Below are 14,110 nucleotides of genomic sequence, written 5' to 3' on the forward strand. Positions count from 1 at the left end.
CGCATCCTGCCAGCCTCGCCGCCCCGCCAGCGCCGGGCAACCGCCTCGCTTGAAGCCCTCCCTCGTTACTGTCCGCGTACCCCGGCGGCGCCGCCGCGGGAAGCGGCTCCCCCTCCTCTTCCTCCGCGTCCTCTTCTCTCTCTCCCCGGCCGGGGCCGCTTGTTGCACCGCTCCGCGGCCTGCGGGAGCCGCTCGCCCTGGTCTTGTGCTCGCGTCCGCAACCCTTTCCTGTCGCCCCCGGGGCCCGCACCCCAGCCGGGCCGGCGAGACCCCGGCCAGACCCCACTGCCCGCACAAAATGTCGGCCCGGACGCCATTGCCGACGGTGAACGAGCGGGACACGGAAAATGTGAGTAACCGGAGCCTCTCTCGGGAGCGTTGGGGGTGAGACCCTCCTCTGATCCCCACTTCACTCGCGCTTGGGCCGCCCCCCGTGCCTCCACGCGGCCACCCGGGGCAGGGTCTCCACCTGGAGCCCAGCATGACCGTCACCCACTGCTCAGCCCTATTCTTCATTCCAACCCCATTTCTCTTGTTTCCCCTCAAGGGTGAGGGTGTGGAACCGTAAGTGGCGCCCTCTCGCTCGGAGGTGGTCCTCCAGGAGCGGATGGGGTGATGGAGGGCAGAGAGGCAGAATGGGATGGCAGAGTGGGCAGTCAGGATTGCTTTATTTCTACCTCTGCATGCTGTGCCCCCACCCGAATGAATGCTTGCTTTACAATAGCAGACGAGCCGGCTACCTCTCACTCTTGCTTTTCTGGATCTTTCAATCCTTTGCACCCTCCCCTCCTCCCCCCGCATTGCCCCATGACTTTGCTTTTTGTAACATTGTGTCCACATTTTGGGTCATGGGCCCCAAAGGGAGAAGGATGGGAATGGAAGTGGAGATGTGTGCGTGTTTGTATATGAGTTTATCTTGCTGTGACACTCTTAGTAGAGATGAGTAGAAGAATTTCACGAACAGCATCTATGGCCCTGGGGTTACAGCAAAATGTTGAAAAGCCACATGAAGCCAAGGGCTTTTTAATCTCTTCCTTAAGTCAGTGATAATGATGCAGGGCAGGTTTTACTTTAAATATCTCTCCTCCTTCTTGAAGTGTCACAAGGTGCACATCTTTGAAGGAGGGATTTTCTATGTCTTTGATCTGATTGCCCTCAGGAGCTGTTATCAAAATGCAGATGTCCCTGGCTTTTAAGCTCTTGAAAAACGAAAAGAACAAGACCCCTTGTATTTCCACCTTCTGAAAAGTACAGTTTTGTGTGTGTGTGTGTGTGTGTGTGTGTGTGTGCGCGTGCAAGTTCCTTTGTGGGAAGGTTTTCTTGTTTTTGTTTTTGTTTAAAATACTCAAGACCTGTAAATAGAGCTTGGCTGATTTTCCCACTGATTTTAAGGACCTAGAGGGGTACTAAGTTTTGGTCAACTGTCCAGACCTCTGTCTAGTTATCTTATCAGCCGTCCAGCTTTTGATGTACCACTGACTTCATCGGGTTGGTAAAATAAAATAACGAAGCGCTTTGGTGTTCTTAGACAAAAGGCATGAGAGAAAGGATACAAGCTCACTTCTGAGTTGTTGGAGGGGGTATAAACAGATGATTTCATCTTAGGAGGGGAGCACAGAAATTTAATATAATTATACAAAGAAGAAATTCTAGTAAGAGACCATTGTTAGAGGACCTGTGAAGATGTTTCAGAGTATGCTTTTGTCTTCTCTAGCGCCGTGCATTTAAAATGGGAAAGATAGCGTAAGGCTGCTGCTATCATAAATTAGGATCATTTTAGTTCAAATCAAATTAGTTCATTTGCATCATAACTATTTTAGAAAATGTAATTGATACACAGTTTTGATTGAGAGATTGAACAAGGTCAGAGAAAAAGATGGATATTTTGGTTTAAGTTGATTTTAAAGCCGAGTTGGCACGGAATTTTTCTAACAGGAACTCTAAAAAAATGCCTGTCATTCAAGAGTGTGAATGAAAAGTAAGACAGATGATAACCTTTGTTTTTATTAGCAAATTACTGTATGTGTTAACCCAGGAAGAATGGAAAAATACATTGTTTTTATTTTCTTTTAGATTTTTATAGCTCTTCTCATACTTGTATGAATAAGGTACTTCATAAAGACATGAGATATAATTATAGAAATATGCATTAAGGAATAGTACAAAATGCAGCTTCTCATGTAAGAACACACAAAAAAGGATTTTAAAGCTAAGCAATAATAGTATGATAAATTTTGTTATGAGTGCCTTCTGAAAATGATTATGCTGTGTAAACTGATTTGCTATTTCTAAACATGTTATTTCAAAGTCACTTTTATGGTCTTGTGCCTTATTGTGTTGTACATAATGATATCTCCATTTAGCTTACTCTACCCACATCCTTATTTTCTCCTAATTGCTATGGAAAATATCTATTATATGACAACTGTCAATAAGTATGCACTCAGCACATTCGTTTGTTAGGTAAAGGGTTGGGAAGGGGATACAGAAGTAGTGTTTAAGATCTCCCACCCCCACCCCGCAAGGAGCTTACAGAAATAATAATCCCAAACAAATAATGTATAGTAGAAGACATTGTGTAAATAGGGCTAAATTGGTTTATAGGTGTTATAGGTGTTTATCAAAGAGGCCACCACTGATGGCTACTAAATCACCATTGGTGACTCTCTTTATTCTGTAGTTGATAGTAAGTGGCATCATCCCTTTTTACTTCTCATCCATGAAATAAAGTAACAAACCTGCTTGTTAGCTAATATATTAATGCCAGTATGGCAGCCAGAATGTATGTTTGTTTGTAGTTATTTTCAATTACATGACATATTTTTAAAAATAGTTTATGAAACTTTTATATTCATATGACTATTAAAGGGTTCTAAGTCCTTTGGTGTATCAAGGATGCTAACCAAAAACATTTTATTATCCTTAGAAATTAAAATCAACAAATACAGTAATTTAAAACACCATCTTGATATTTCGTTGTCATTTGCAGTTAATATAAACATTTCTTTGGTCATCCATATAACGTATTTGGATTTTGTCTCCTTGGGAATGTATATAATATCTACCCTTCTCAGTGTCACTAATATATATTCAGGATAAATTAAAAATCCCAAAAGAGGAATATTATAGCACTGATCTGTTATATACTACTACTATATATAGTAGAATGAGAAAGCATTGCTTTTCTCTAAGGACAGTCTGTGTGTACTTTTTCAGGAGTATTTTCTTTGATGCAAGATCTGTGTGTGCCTTGTTAATAGGCCTGAATGGGCTAAATACAACAGGACAACCAATGATTAACTTTTAAGGCAATAAACACTTCGTAGTAAAGTAAAAAAATACGTGTTGCAGATAATATAATCAATGCAAAATGTGTTTGATTTTAGATTATAAACAGTAAGTCCAGAAAAAGTAAAAAATATTTTTCATTTTTTCTTGTTAGATTTTATTTGGATAATTCCACCATGGATGTAGATAATATATTATCATTACTCTTAAGTGTTTTTTAATGAAACGATAAAAAAATTTTTAGTATTTGGGAAAAACTCTGATTATGATAATTATTAATGGGTCAAAAATGCTCAGCCTAGCTATCTGTGATGAAATTTTGATCAGTATGAAGAAAACTCTTTTGACTACTTCTTGGGAGGTTTTAAAATTGAATTCGGTTCGATTAAAAAGTCTTTAACAAAAAAAGACTCTTGATGTTGAGTCTTGTGACATACTGAAATTCATGGTGGTGGTTATAATGATTACCTATTGTAACTAAGGTTGCCATCAGTAGTTTGTCCTGTGAGAATCATTGTTAATGGCATGAAGAAGCAAGAGGAAAAGCATACCTTTGCCACTACCCTTGGATTTTCTCAGTATCCTGTGCATCCTTCACATGTCACAGTATTTATCACATAGCATCTAGTTGCCTGACTTTGTTTCCCTTAGTCTGTGTTGCCAGTGCCCAGCACAGTGACTAGTATTGGTATATAAGAAATCAGTGCTGTAACACCCCTTTTGAATTTTTTCATTTATCGCCAAAGTATATTGGTGACATTGGTGAGGGTAGACATTATGTATTACAACCTGAGAGGCTGAATGAAGCCTTCAGAGAGAAAATTTAGTGACCTACCCAACGTTAATAATTCTATCCTTCAAGGTTAATAATGAAAATCCGACAGCTTCCACCATTACTGTACTCATGCTAGTACTTCTAGAACGTGTTTTTTTGTTTTATTTTGTTTTGTGTCTTAAAGATTTTAGAAGAGTGACTCACGCCTCTAATCCCAGCACTTTGTGGGGCGAGGTGGGAGGATTGCTTGAATCTAGGAATTCAAGACCAGCATGGGCAACATGGAGAAACCCTGTCTCCACTAAAAATACAAATATGAGCTGGGCATGGTGGTATATGTCTGTAGTCAGTCACAGCTACTACGGAGGCTGAGGTGGGAGGGTTGCTTGAGCCCAGGAGATCAAGGCTGCAGTGAGCCAAGATCACACTGCTGCACTCCAGCCCGGGTGACAGAGTGAGAACCCTGTTAAAAAAAAAAAAAAAAGAAGATTTTAGAAGAGCATATGAGGTGGAGTAAGATACTTATTAGAGGAAGAACAGGATATGCCATCCTTATCCCTACTTCTGAACCTTTGCTGTTTACTGTGTGGAGTGCCTTGCACTTGTCCCTTCATATCAAATTTACAAATCCTTTATGGCTTGTCTCATTGTTTTAACAAGACTTCTGAAATGATTGCAGCTAATATTGTTGTAGCTGAACAGTGGTGGATGTATATAGTCCGCATCACTGGTCTCTACAGTGGGTGTGCAGGGCAATACATTGGAAGAAGAAATGTATTTAATGTCTATCACTTCACTTTTGACCTACATGCTATTATTACGTCTTCTTTTTTTTTTTTTTTAATAAAAATCCAGGTCGTATAGAATTAGACACATGATTTTAAAGTTGTTATTATTGTTGTTGTTATTATTTTTCTTCTTCCATCTCATTCTTTCCTTTGGGGGTCATTTTCTCTTTTCCTGATGAGTATCTTTGGAAGTTCTTTTGGTGAAGGATTGTTAGTCATGAACTTTTTTAGATCTGAAGACATATTTTGCCCTAATTCTTAAAAGATAGCTTTGCTTAGTCTGTAACTCTAGGTTGATAGTTTGATTCCTTTCACCACTCAGAAGGTAGTATTCCGTTGTCTATTGATTTACATTATTTCTGTTCAGGAGTCGTCTGCTATTTGGTGTGTGATCCTTTCTGTCTGTCTCTATCTTATGTGGATTCATATGTCTCATCAGTTATGGAAATGTACCAACCATTATGTCTTTGAATGTTACCTTACCTCTGTTCTATATAGTATTTCTGGCACTCTGGTTAGATGTGCTAAAATTTATCATTCTATCCTTCATGTTTAACCTGTCATTCATGTTTTTCCTCCTCTTTCCTTGTTTCTTTGTACTCCAATCTGTAGTATAACCTATCCTATAGTTACCATATATGTTTTGATCTTTCTTCAGCTGTATATAACCCTGTTAACCTATCTGTTGAATTTTTTTTCATTGTGGTAAAAAGCATCCATCAGATACACCCTTGTAACAAATTGTTAAGTGTACAGTACAGTATTTTTGGTGGGGAGGGAGTAGATTTTAGTGGTGGTAAGGTGGCAATTTTATTTATTTATTTTTTCACGTCTTATTTTTTATTTAATTTTATGATATGTATTAGATCTATTAGTGCATATTTTAGGGGTATATGTGTTAATTTGATACATTCATATAATCAAATTAAGGCAACTGGGATATCTATCACTTTACATATTGATCTTTTCATTATACTAGGAACATTAAAATTATTCTAGCTATTTTGAAATGCACATCGATTAATGTTAACTCTGCTCACCTGAGTGATCTATTGAACACTAGGTGTTTTCCTTCTAAGTGTATGTTTATACTCATTAAGCAATCTCTTTTCATCTTTCCCTTCCTGCTAACCCTTTCTAGCCTTTGTTAACCACCAATCTACTCTATCTTCATGAGATCGCTTTTTTAGCTCCCACATATGAGTGAGAACATATTTGTCTCTCTGTACTTGGCTTATTTCACTTAACATAATGACCTCCAATTTCATCTATAGGCGCAATATTGTACAGCACATCTCTAGAAATTTTTCATCTTGTGTGACTGAAACTGTGTACATATTGAACAGCAACTCCCTATTTCCCTTTCTGTCCAGACCCTGGCAACCACCATTCTTACTTTCTGCTTAGATGAGTCTGACTACTTTAGATACCTCACAAAAATGGGATCATGTAGCACGATTTATCCTCTGTAACTGGCTTATTTCATTTTAGCACAATGCCCTTAAGGTTAATCCATGTTGTAGCATATGACAGGATTTCCTTCTTTTTATAGCTGAATAATATTCCATTGTATTATGTACCTTGTTTTGTTTATCCATTTATCTGCTGATGGACATTTGGGTTGCTTCTACTTATTGGCTCTCATAAATAATACATTAATAAATATGGGAGTGCAAAGATCTCTTTGAGATCTTGATTTTAGTTTTTTGGATAAATACCCAGAAATGGATTATATGTTAGTTCTATTGTTAGGTCATATGGTAGTTCTACTGGGTCAAATGGTAAGTCTATTTTTAATATTCTGAGGAGACTTCATATCGTTTTTCATAGCAGCTGCAGTATTTTACATTTCCACCAACAGTGCACAAGGGTTGCAATTTCTGTACATCTTCACCAATGTTTATTTTCTATTTTTATTTTATTTTTGTTTTATGGTTTTTAAAATAATAACTATCCTAACAGTTGTAGAGTAAATATCTTACTGTGGTTTTGATTTGCATTGCCCGGATGATTTGTGATGCTCATCATCTTTTTATATACCTCTTGGCCATTTGTGTGTCTTCTTTAGAGAAATGTCTATTCAACTCCTTTGCACATTTAAAAATCAAGTTTTTTTAATCAAGTTTGTGTATAGTTTTGCTCATACTGTAGTGTGCTTTTTCACTCTGTTGTTTTCTTTGATGTGCAGAAGCTTTTTAGTTTGATTTAGTCCTAAGCTCTTCTATGTTTTCTTCCAGGAGTTTTATAATTCAGGTCTTAAATTTAAATCTTTAATCCCTTTTGAGATATTTTTGTGTATGATATCAAATGAGGGTCCAGTGTCATTCTTTTGCATATATATATATATATATCCATTTTCCCAGCACCGTTTGTTGAAAACACTGTGCTTTACCCATTGTGAATTTTTGGGATCCATGTTGAAAATCATTTGACTGTGTATGCATGGGTTCCTTTCTGAGCTCTCTATTCTGTTCTTCATGTATATCTCTGTCTTTAAGCTAGTACTATACTATTTTGATTACCATAGCTTTGCAATATGTTTTGAAGCCAGTAAGTGTGAGGCTTTGTTCTTTCTGAAGATTGTTTAGGCCCTTCCGGGTCCTTTGTGGTTCCATATGAATTTTATAATTTTTTTTTGTTTCTGTAAAAAATGCCATTAGGATAGTTCTTCGTTAGTGCATAAAAATGTCACTGACTTTTGTACATTGATTTTGTAGCCTGAAACTGTTGAATTTGTTTATTCTTTCTAGCAGTTCTTTGTTTGGTATTTGGAATCCTTAGGGTTTTCTACATATAAAATAATCTCATCTACAAACAGTGATAATTTTACTTCTTTCTGACTTGGATACCTTTTATTTATTTATTTTTTTCTTGTCTAACTGCTCTGCCTAGGACTTCTAATACTATGTTAAATAGAAGTGGCAAGAATGGGCATCCTTGTCTTGTTCTTGATCTTAAAGGGAAACCTTTGTTTTCTACCGCTGAGTGTTATATTAGTTGTGGGCTTTTTATATATGGTCTTTTTTATGTTGATGTAATTTTTTTCTATTTTTATTTTGTTGAGTGGCATTTTTAATCATGAAAAGGTATTGAATTGTGTCAATGCTTTTTCTGCATCTATGGAGATGATGAGGCAGTTTTAATTTTCCTTCTATTAATGTGGTATATATCACATTGATTTTTCTGTGTTGAGCCATCCTTGTATCCTAGGGATAATTCCCTCTTGGGCATGGTATGTGATCCTTCTAATGTGCCGTTGAATTTCAATTGCTAGGTTTTTTTTTTTTTTTTCCTGAGAATTTTTATATTGATATGCATTAGGGATATTGACTTGTAGTTTTCTTTTCCTGTAGTGACTTTTTCTGGTTTTTGTATCATGGTAATGCTGGCTTTATAAAATGAGTTAGGAAGTATTCTCTTCTTTTTGGGGAAGAGTTTGAAAGGGTTGGTTTTAATTCTTCTTTAAATGTTTAGTAGAATTCACTAGTGAAGCCATCTGGGCTTGGGCTTATCGTTGTTGGAAGGTTTTTGATTCCTAATTCAATCTCCTTAATAGTTATAGCTTTGTTTAGATTTCTGTTTTTTCATAACTTACTTTTTGTAGGTTTATCAGGGTTCTCCAGAGAAAAAAATCCAATAGACTATACATAGATATATGAGAAGATTTATTATGGGAACTGGTTCCTGTGATTATGGAGGCCATAAAGTCTCACAGTGTTTCATCTGCAAGTGGGAGAACCAGGAAAACCAGTGATATAATTCAGTCTGTGTCTGAAGGCCCAAGAACCAGTAGCTCTGATGCCTGCAAGCAGGATAAGATGAATATCCCAGCTGAAGAAGAGAGAAAACTTTTCTGGTTTTTTTTTTTTTTTTTGAGATGGAGTCGGAGTCTCCCTCTGTCGTCCAGGCTGGAGTGCAGTGGCGCTATCTCTGCTCACTGCAAGCCCCGCCTCCCGGGTTCGCGCCATTCTCCTGCCTCAGCCTCCCGAGTAGCTGGTACTACAGGCGCCCACCACCGCCCCCGGCTAATTTTTTTTATATTTTTAGTAGAGACGGGGTTTCACCGTGTTAGCCAGGATGGTCTTGATCTCCTGACCTCGTGATCCGCCCGCCTCGGCCTCCCACAGTGCTGGGATTACAGGAGTGAGGTATTTTTTTTTCTTTATATTCCAATCGGGCTCTCTCAATGGATGGAATGATACTTGCCTACATTGATGAAAGTATATGCTTTGTTCAGTTGCTGATCAAAATGCTAACCTCTTCTGGAAAAACTCTCTTGGATATACCCCAAAATAATATTTTGCCAGCTGTCTGAGCATTCCTTAGCCCAGTCAAGCTGACATATAAAATTAACCATCACGGTAAGTTGTATGTTTCTAGGAATTTATACCTTTCTTTGATGTTATCTGATTTGTTGGAAGATGATTATTCATGGTAGTATCTTATATCACTTGTAATACTTTCTCTTTCATTTCCAATTTTGAGTCCTGTCTTTTTTTTTTCTTAAGTCAGGTTTCTCAATTTGTTGATCTTTTCAAAAAACCAAGTCTTTCATTGATTTTTTTTCTATTTTTGTGTTCACTAGTTTATTTCTACTCTAATCTTTTTTATTTCCTTTCTTCTGCTAAATTTTGAGTTAGTTTGCTCTTCTTTCTCTAGTCCTTGAGGTGTTGAGTTAGATTATTTATTTGAGGTCTTTCTCTTTTTTTTTGTTTGAGATAGAGTCTTGCTCTGTCATCCACGCTGGAGAGCTATGGCGTGATCTTGGCTCACTGCAGCCTCTGCTTCCTGGGTTCAAGTGATTCTCCTGCCTCAGCCTCCTGAGTATCTGGGATTACAGGTGCCCGCCACCATACCTGGCTAGTTTTTGTATTTTTAGAAGAGACGGGGTTTCACCATGTTGGCCAGGCTGATTTAAAACTCCAACCTCAAGTGATCTGCCCACCTTGGCCTCCCAAAGTGCTGGGATTACAGGCAAGAGCCACCACACCCAGACTCTTATTCTTTAATGTAGGCGTTTTTTAATGAAGTCACGATAAACTTCCCTCTTAGTGCTGCTTTTGCTGCATCCCATAAGTTTTGCTGTTGTATTTTTGTTATTGGTCCTGGAGAATGTTCTGTGTGTGCTTGAGAAGAATTTATATTGTGCTGCTGTTGGGTGGAATGCTCTGTATGTCTATATGTCCATTAGGTCAATTTGTTCTACAGTGTTCTTCAGGTCCTCTGTTTCCTTATTGATCTTCTATCTAGATATTCTATCATTATTGAATGTAGGGTATTGAAATCTTTTATTGTATGTTGCTGTCTATTCCTGCCTGTTTGTTTCTGCTGTGATGTTGGATACATATATATTTATAATTGTTATAGCTTCCTCATGAATTGATCTTTTATCGTTACTTAATATTCTTCTTTGTCTCTTGTGATGGTTTTTGACATAAGATGTGTTTTAGGCCGGGCGCGGTGGCTCAAGCCTGTAATCCTAGCACTTTGGGAGGCCGAGACGGGCGGATCACGAGGTCAGGAGATCGAGACCATCCTGGCTAACACGGTGAAACTCCGTCTCTACTGCTGGGCGTGGGGGCGGGCGCCTGTAGTCCCAGCTACTTGGGAGGCTGAGGCAGGAGAATGGCATAAACCCGGGAAGTGGAGCTTACAGTGAGCTGAAATCCGGCCACTGCACTCCAGCCTGGGCGACAAAGTGAGACTCCCTCTAAAAAAAAAAAAAAAAAAAAAATCTGTTTTATCTGATGTAAGTTTGGCTATCTCTGCTCTCTGCTCTCTTTTGGTTATTTCACCCTTTAATTTTTAGCCTGTGGGTGTCCTTAAATCTAAAGTGAATCTCTTGTACACAACATATAGTTGGATCTTATGTTTTTAATCCATTCAACAACTCTGTCTTTTGATTATGGTGTTTACTCCATCTACATTTGGTGCAATCAGTGATAGGGAAGGACTTACTATTGCCATTTTGTTAACTGTTTTCTGTCTTGTAGGTTTTTGTCCCTCTTATCCTCTCTTGCTGTATTCCTACGTGTTTCATTGATTTTTTTGTAGTGACGTCTAGTGTAAGCTGGATTCTGTCAGCATCTAAAACCTGTCCCTCTGGCAGTCCCCTAAAAATCAGAGCATTGGATCCATGCTCCACTCTTCTTTTCCCCCGTCTGTTGAATTTTCAATTTCATTTATCATATTTTTAATTTCTTTTAAGCTTGTCTGCCTTTTTAAGTAGATTCTTGGACCTTGCTTATTTCATGATTTCATCTTCATTTCCTTGAACGTTTAATATATAGTAATTTGCACTCTGTTTCTGGTAGTTCCGTTATCTGAAGTCCCTAGGAGGTTAGATTATCTGCTAATTCTCATTCACTACGTTGTTTCTTATTGAATGTGCTGGTATTTGATGGTGTCATTCACTATGGTTGTTTCTTATTGAATGTGCTGGTATTTGATGCTGAGCTCCTCTTTGCCTGATTGTTATTTGTGTGAAACTTGGGGGCCTAAATTGAGGATGCTTCCTTCAGAGAGGGATTGGGTTTGCTTCTGTTGGGAACCCCTACTGACCTGGGGCTCTTTAGGTCCTGTAGGGATTCCTGGGAGTTGTAGATTCAGCTCTCTAACCCTGTAGTGAGTCCAAGGCTTAGTATTTGACTCCAGGGTAACTCAGGCTTTTGTGGTAACTTTTGGCTGTTGTTTGTTGATTTTTTTTATGTTTGTTTACTTGTTTTTGTTTTGACCTTGGAGGTCTCTCGTACTCTCTTATAGGTCAGTAATTCATGTAAAAAATATGGACTATTTTGGAGTACCCCTTATAATATCATGCCTACTGCACTGTAGAAATTCTGGAATAAACTTTTTGTAAATGGGTCTTTAGAAATTTACATACTTATGGGATTTCCATACTTATGTTCCATACTTATGTAAATTTCCATACTTATGTTCCTAAACCATGTGTCATTCTGAAATTCTCATATCAGTATACTTTAAAATGTGCATAATTTTCTGTTTATAAATCTTTCATTTGAAAATTTACTAGATTTTTGAAATCATTTGTTACAATTGTTAGAATGATTAATTTTCAAGAATGGCTCGGGCAAAGTGGAAATCTAACAGAACTTTCGCATAATTGGTGAATAGATTGAAATATGAGCATCATAATTAAATAAATGCAAGCAGTTGTCCACTACTTCCATTTGTGTGAGATGCTCTCTTTAGCCATGACAGTCATTGAAATCAAGTAGCAACATGAACTGGACTTATAATCAGTCCTTCAGTTCTTTATCACAAATTGTTAAGCCAACATTTGCAAACTCAAGAAACATTCATTTGTATTGTATAACATTAATAATATTTTACTAATCACTGAAAAGTTTGTACCGTCAGAATTCAATATATCTCCAAAATTTTTTATACTATATTTTTTCATATGCATAATCTATTTATAAAGTAATTCATATGTAATTTATTGGTATTCCTATGGGAGTCCATACTTACACATTTCGAAGCTAAAAATACCTTGGACTGTAGTTTAGAGGCCATTCTGTGCCACAGAGTTTAGCATTGTTCTCTAATTCTTCCGCATATAAACTTTTACTTTCTAGCTAAATTGAAAATATTTTGAGGCTGTGGACCACTTTCAACATTATTTCTCTATATCCTTTATTATCTAGCATAGTGTTTGGCATATTTTTTGGTGCTCAACAATTTAATAAACCAAGGTCTATTTTATTTATTTATTCTCAAATACAGTGGGTTTATGAACCACCTGAGGAGATTGTTTCAAATTTACATTTCCTAACTCCTGCTCCCTCCCATTCTATGTTCTTGCTCAGTTTTTCTAGGTGAGGTCTAGGAATTTCTCTTTCTCCAAACCCTTAAGGAATTCTTACACAGATATCCACTGGCTAGGTTTTAGAAAACATTGATTTATATGATGATGATGATTACATTGTAATTAACCTCATATTATGATGAAAATGAAAAGACAGTCATAGTTGATGGCTATATTTTAGAAAAGGATGGAAGAAATGATAAGTCAATCCTTTTGTAGGTGATGACAACAGTAGAAAATATCAGGGAATTTTCTGTAAGTAATAAGGTACATACATGTGGTTGTTATAGGTGTAAGATGTAAGAAAGGGGCAAAAGAGGAATTTCATGTTCTTCCCTTCCCTTCCCTCAAGTTTATGTGGTTAACAATAAAGTGGGAAGGGAAATGGCAACAGAAAAAGGAGTTTACCATATGGTGCCTGCTGTGGTGTGAATGTGCCTCCCAAAAGTTTGTGTGTTAGAAACTTAATACCCAATGCAACAGTGGTGGGAGATGGGGCCTAATAAGAGATGATTGGGTCATAAGGTCAGAGCCCTCATGAATGGCTTAATGTTTTTTCAGTAACAAGTTAGTTATCTGGATAGTGGGTTGCAAGCCCTGCCCATGGTGCTTTTCTCTTTTGCACACTTGCTTACCTTTCTGCCATTCTGCCTTTCCACCATGGGATGACGCAGGCTGAAGACCGTCACCAGATGCCAGCCCCTTGATATTTGACTTCCCAGCCTACAGAATCGTGAGCTAAATAAATTTCTGTTCATTATAAGTTACTCAGTCTGCCGTATTCTGTTATAGCAAAAGAAAAGAGACTAAGACAGTGCCTTTAGTTATAGGCTGAATCTTTCTCCTAAGAAAGTGTTATTTAATACTGTTTTGACCACTATATCAGGTTAGCCCAGGTAGTAAACAAATTAGAAACTGAGCCACAGTACCAAATTTTAGTGAACTACTGTAAAGTATATGGTAACAGGTTTCACAAGACTAACTTTCCTTTTGGGATCAGCAGTGCTGCTTTCACAGTTTAAAAAGAGGGTTTGCTTTTATTTCCTTTTCTATTTGCTTCATCACAATTGAAGATGATAAGAATACAAAGACAAATGAAACCTGTTCCCTGCTCTGGAGTGACTCAGAGCCAGAAGTGGGAGACAGACATAGAGACAAATAAGTACAGTAGAAAGTTGCAGTTCCTTGTCATCCAGCTGATCAGAACACAGAGTAAAGAAGGAAGGAGAGGCAGGGCATGTGCTCATGAAAGCCTTTGAAATGAGGTTTGAAAGATAAGTACTCCTTCACCAAGTGGCTCTGTGGAAAGTTGAGTTGGTGGGAAGAAGAGGGCATTCTGGGTGGAAGGTGCATTTGCACAAAGTCCCTGAGTGTGAAGTGGAAAAGAGGAGAGCATCGCCCTGAGGTGGGCAGCATTTAGTGAGAGGGCCT

The 14,110-nt window shown here is 37.9% G+C and overlaps 1 protein-coding gene across 5 annotated transcripts in view; it reads left to right on the forward strand.

The window, feature by feature from the left end:
- Positions 1–6: 6 nt before the first annotated feature.
- Positions 7–14,110, forward strand: part of MARK1 (MAP/microtubule affinity-regulating kinase 1) — a 148,544-nt gene continuing 134,440 nt past the window's right edge. For all 5 annotated transcript variants that reach the window (XM_011929460.1, XM_011929461.1, XM_011929463.1 and 2 more), the window contains exon 1: positions 7–349. In XM_011929460.1, the coding sequence (XP_011784850.1) occupies positions 299–349 (51 nt within the window). In that variant the 5' untranslated portion in view covers positions 7–298. The remainder of the gene's footprint in view (positions 350–14,110) is intronic.

Source organism: Colobus angolensis, unplaced genomic scaffold (assembly GCF_000951035.1).
Source record: "Colobus angolensis palliatus isolate OR3802 unplaced genomic scaffold, Cang.pa_1.0 Scaffold81, whole genome shotgun sequence".
Taxonomy (NCBI): domain Eukaryota; kingdom Metazoa; phylum Chordata; class Mammalia; order Primates; family Cercopithecidae; genus Colobus; species Colobus angolensis.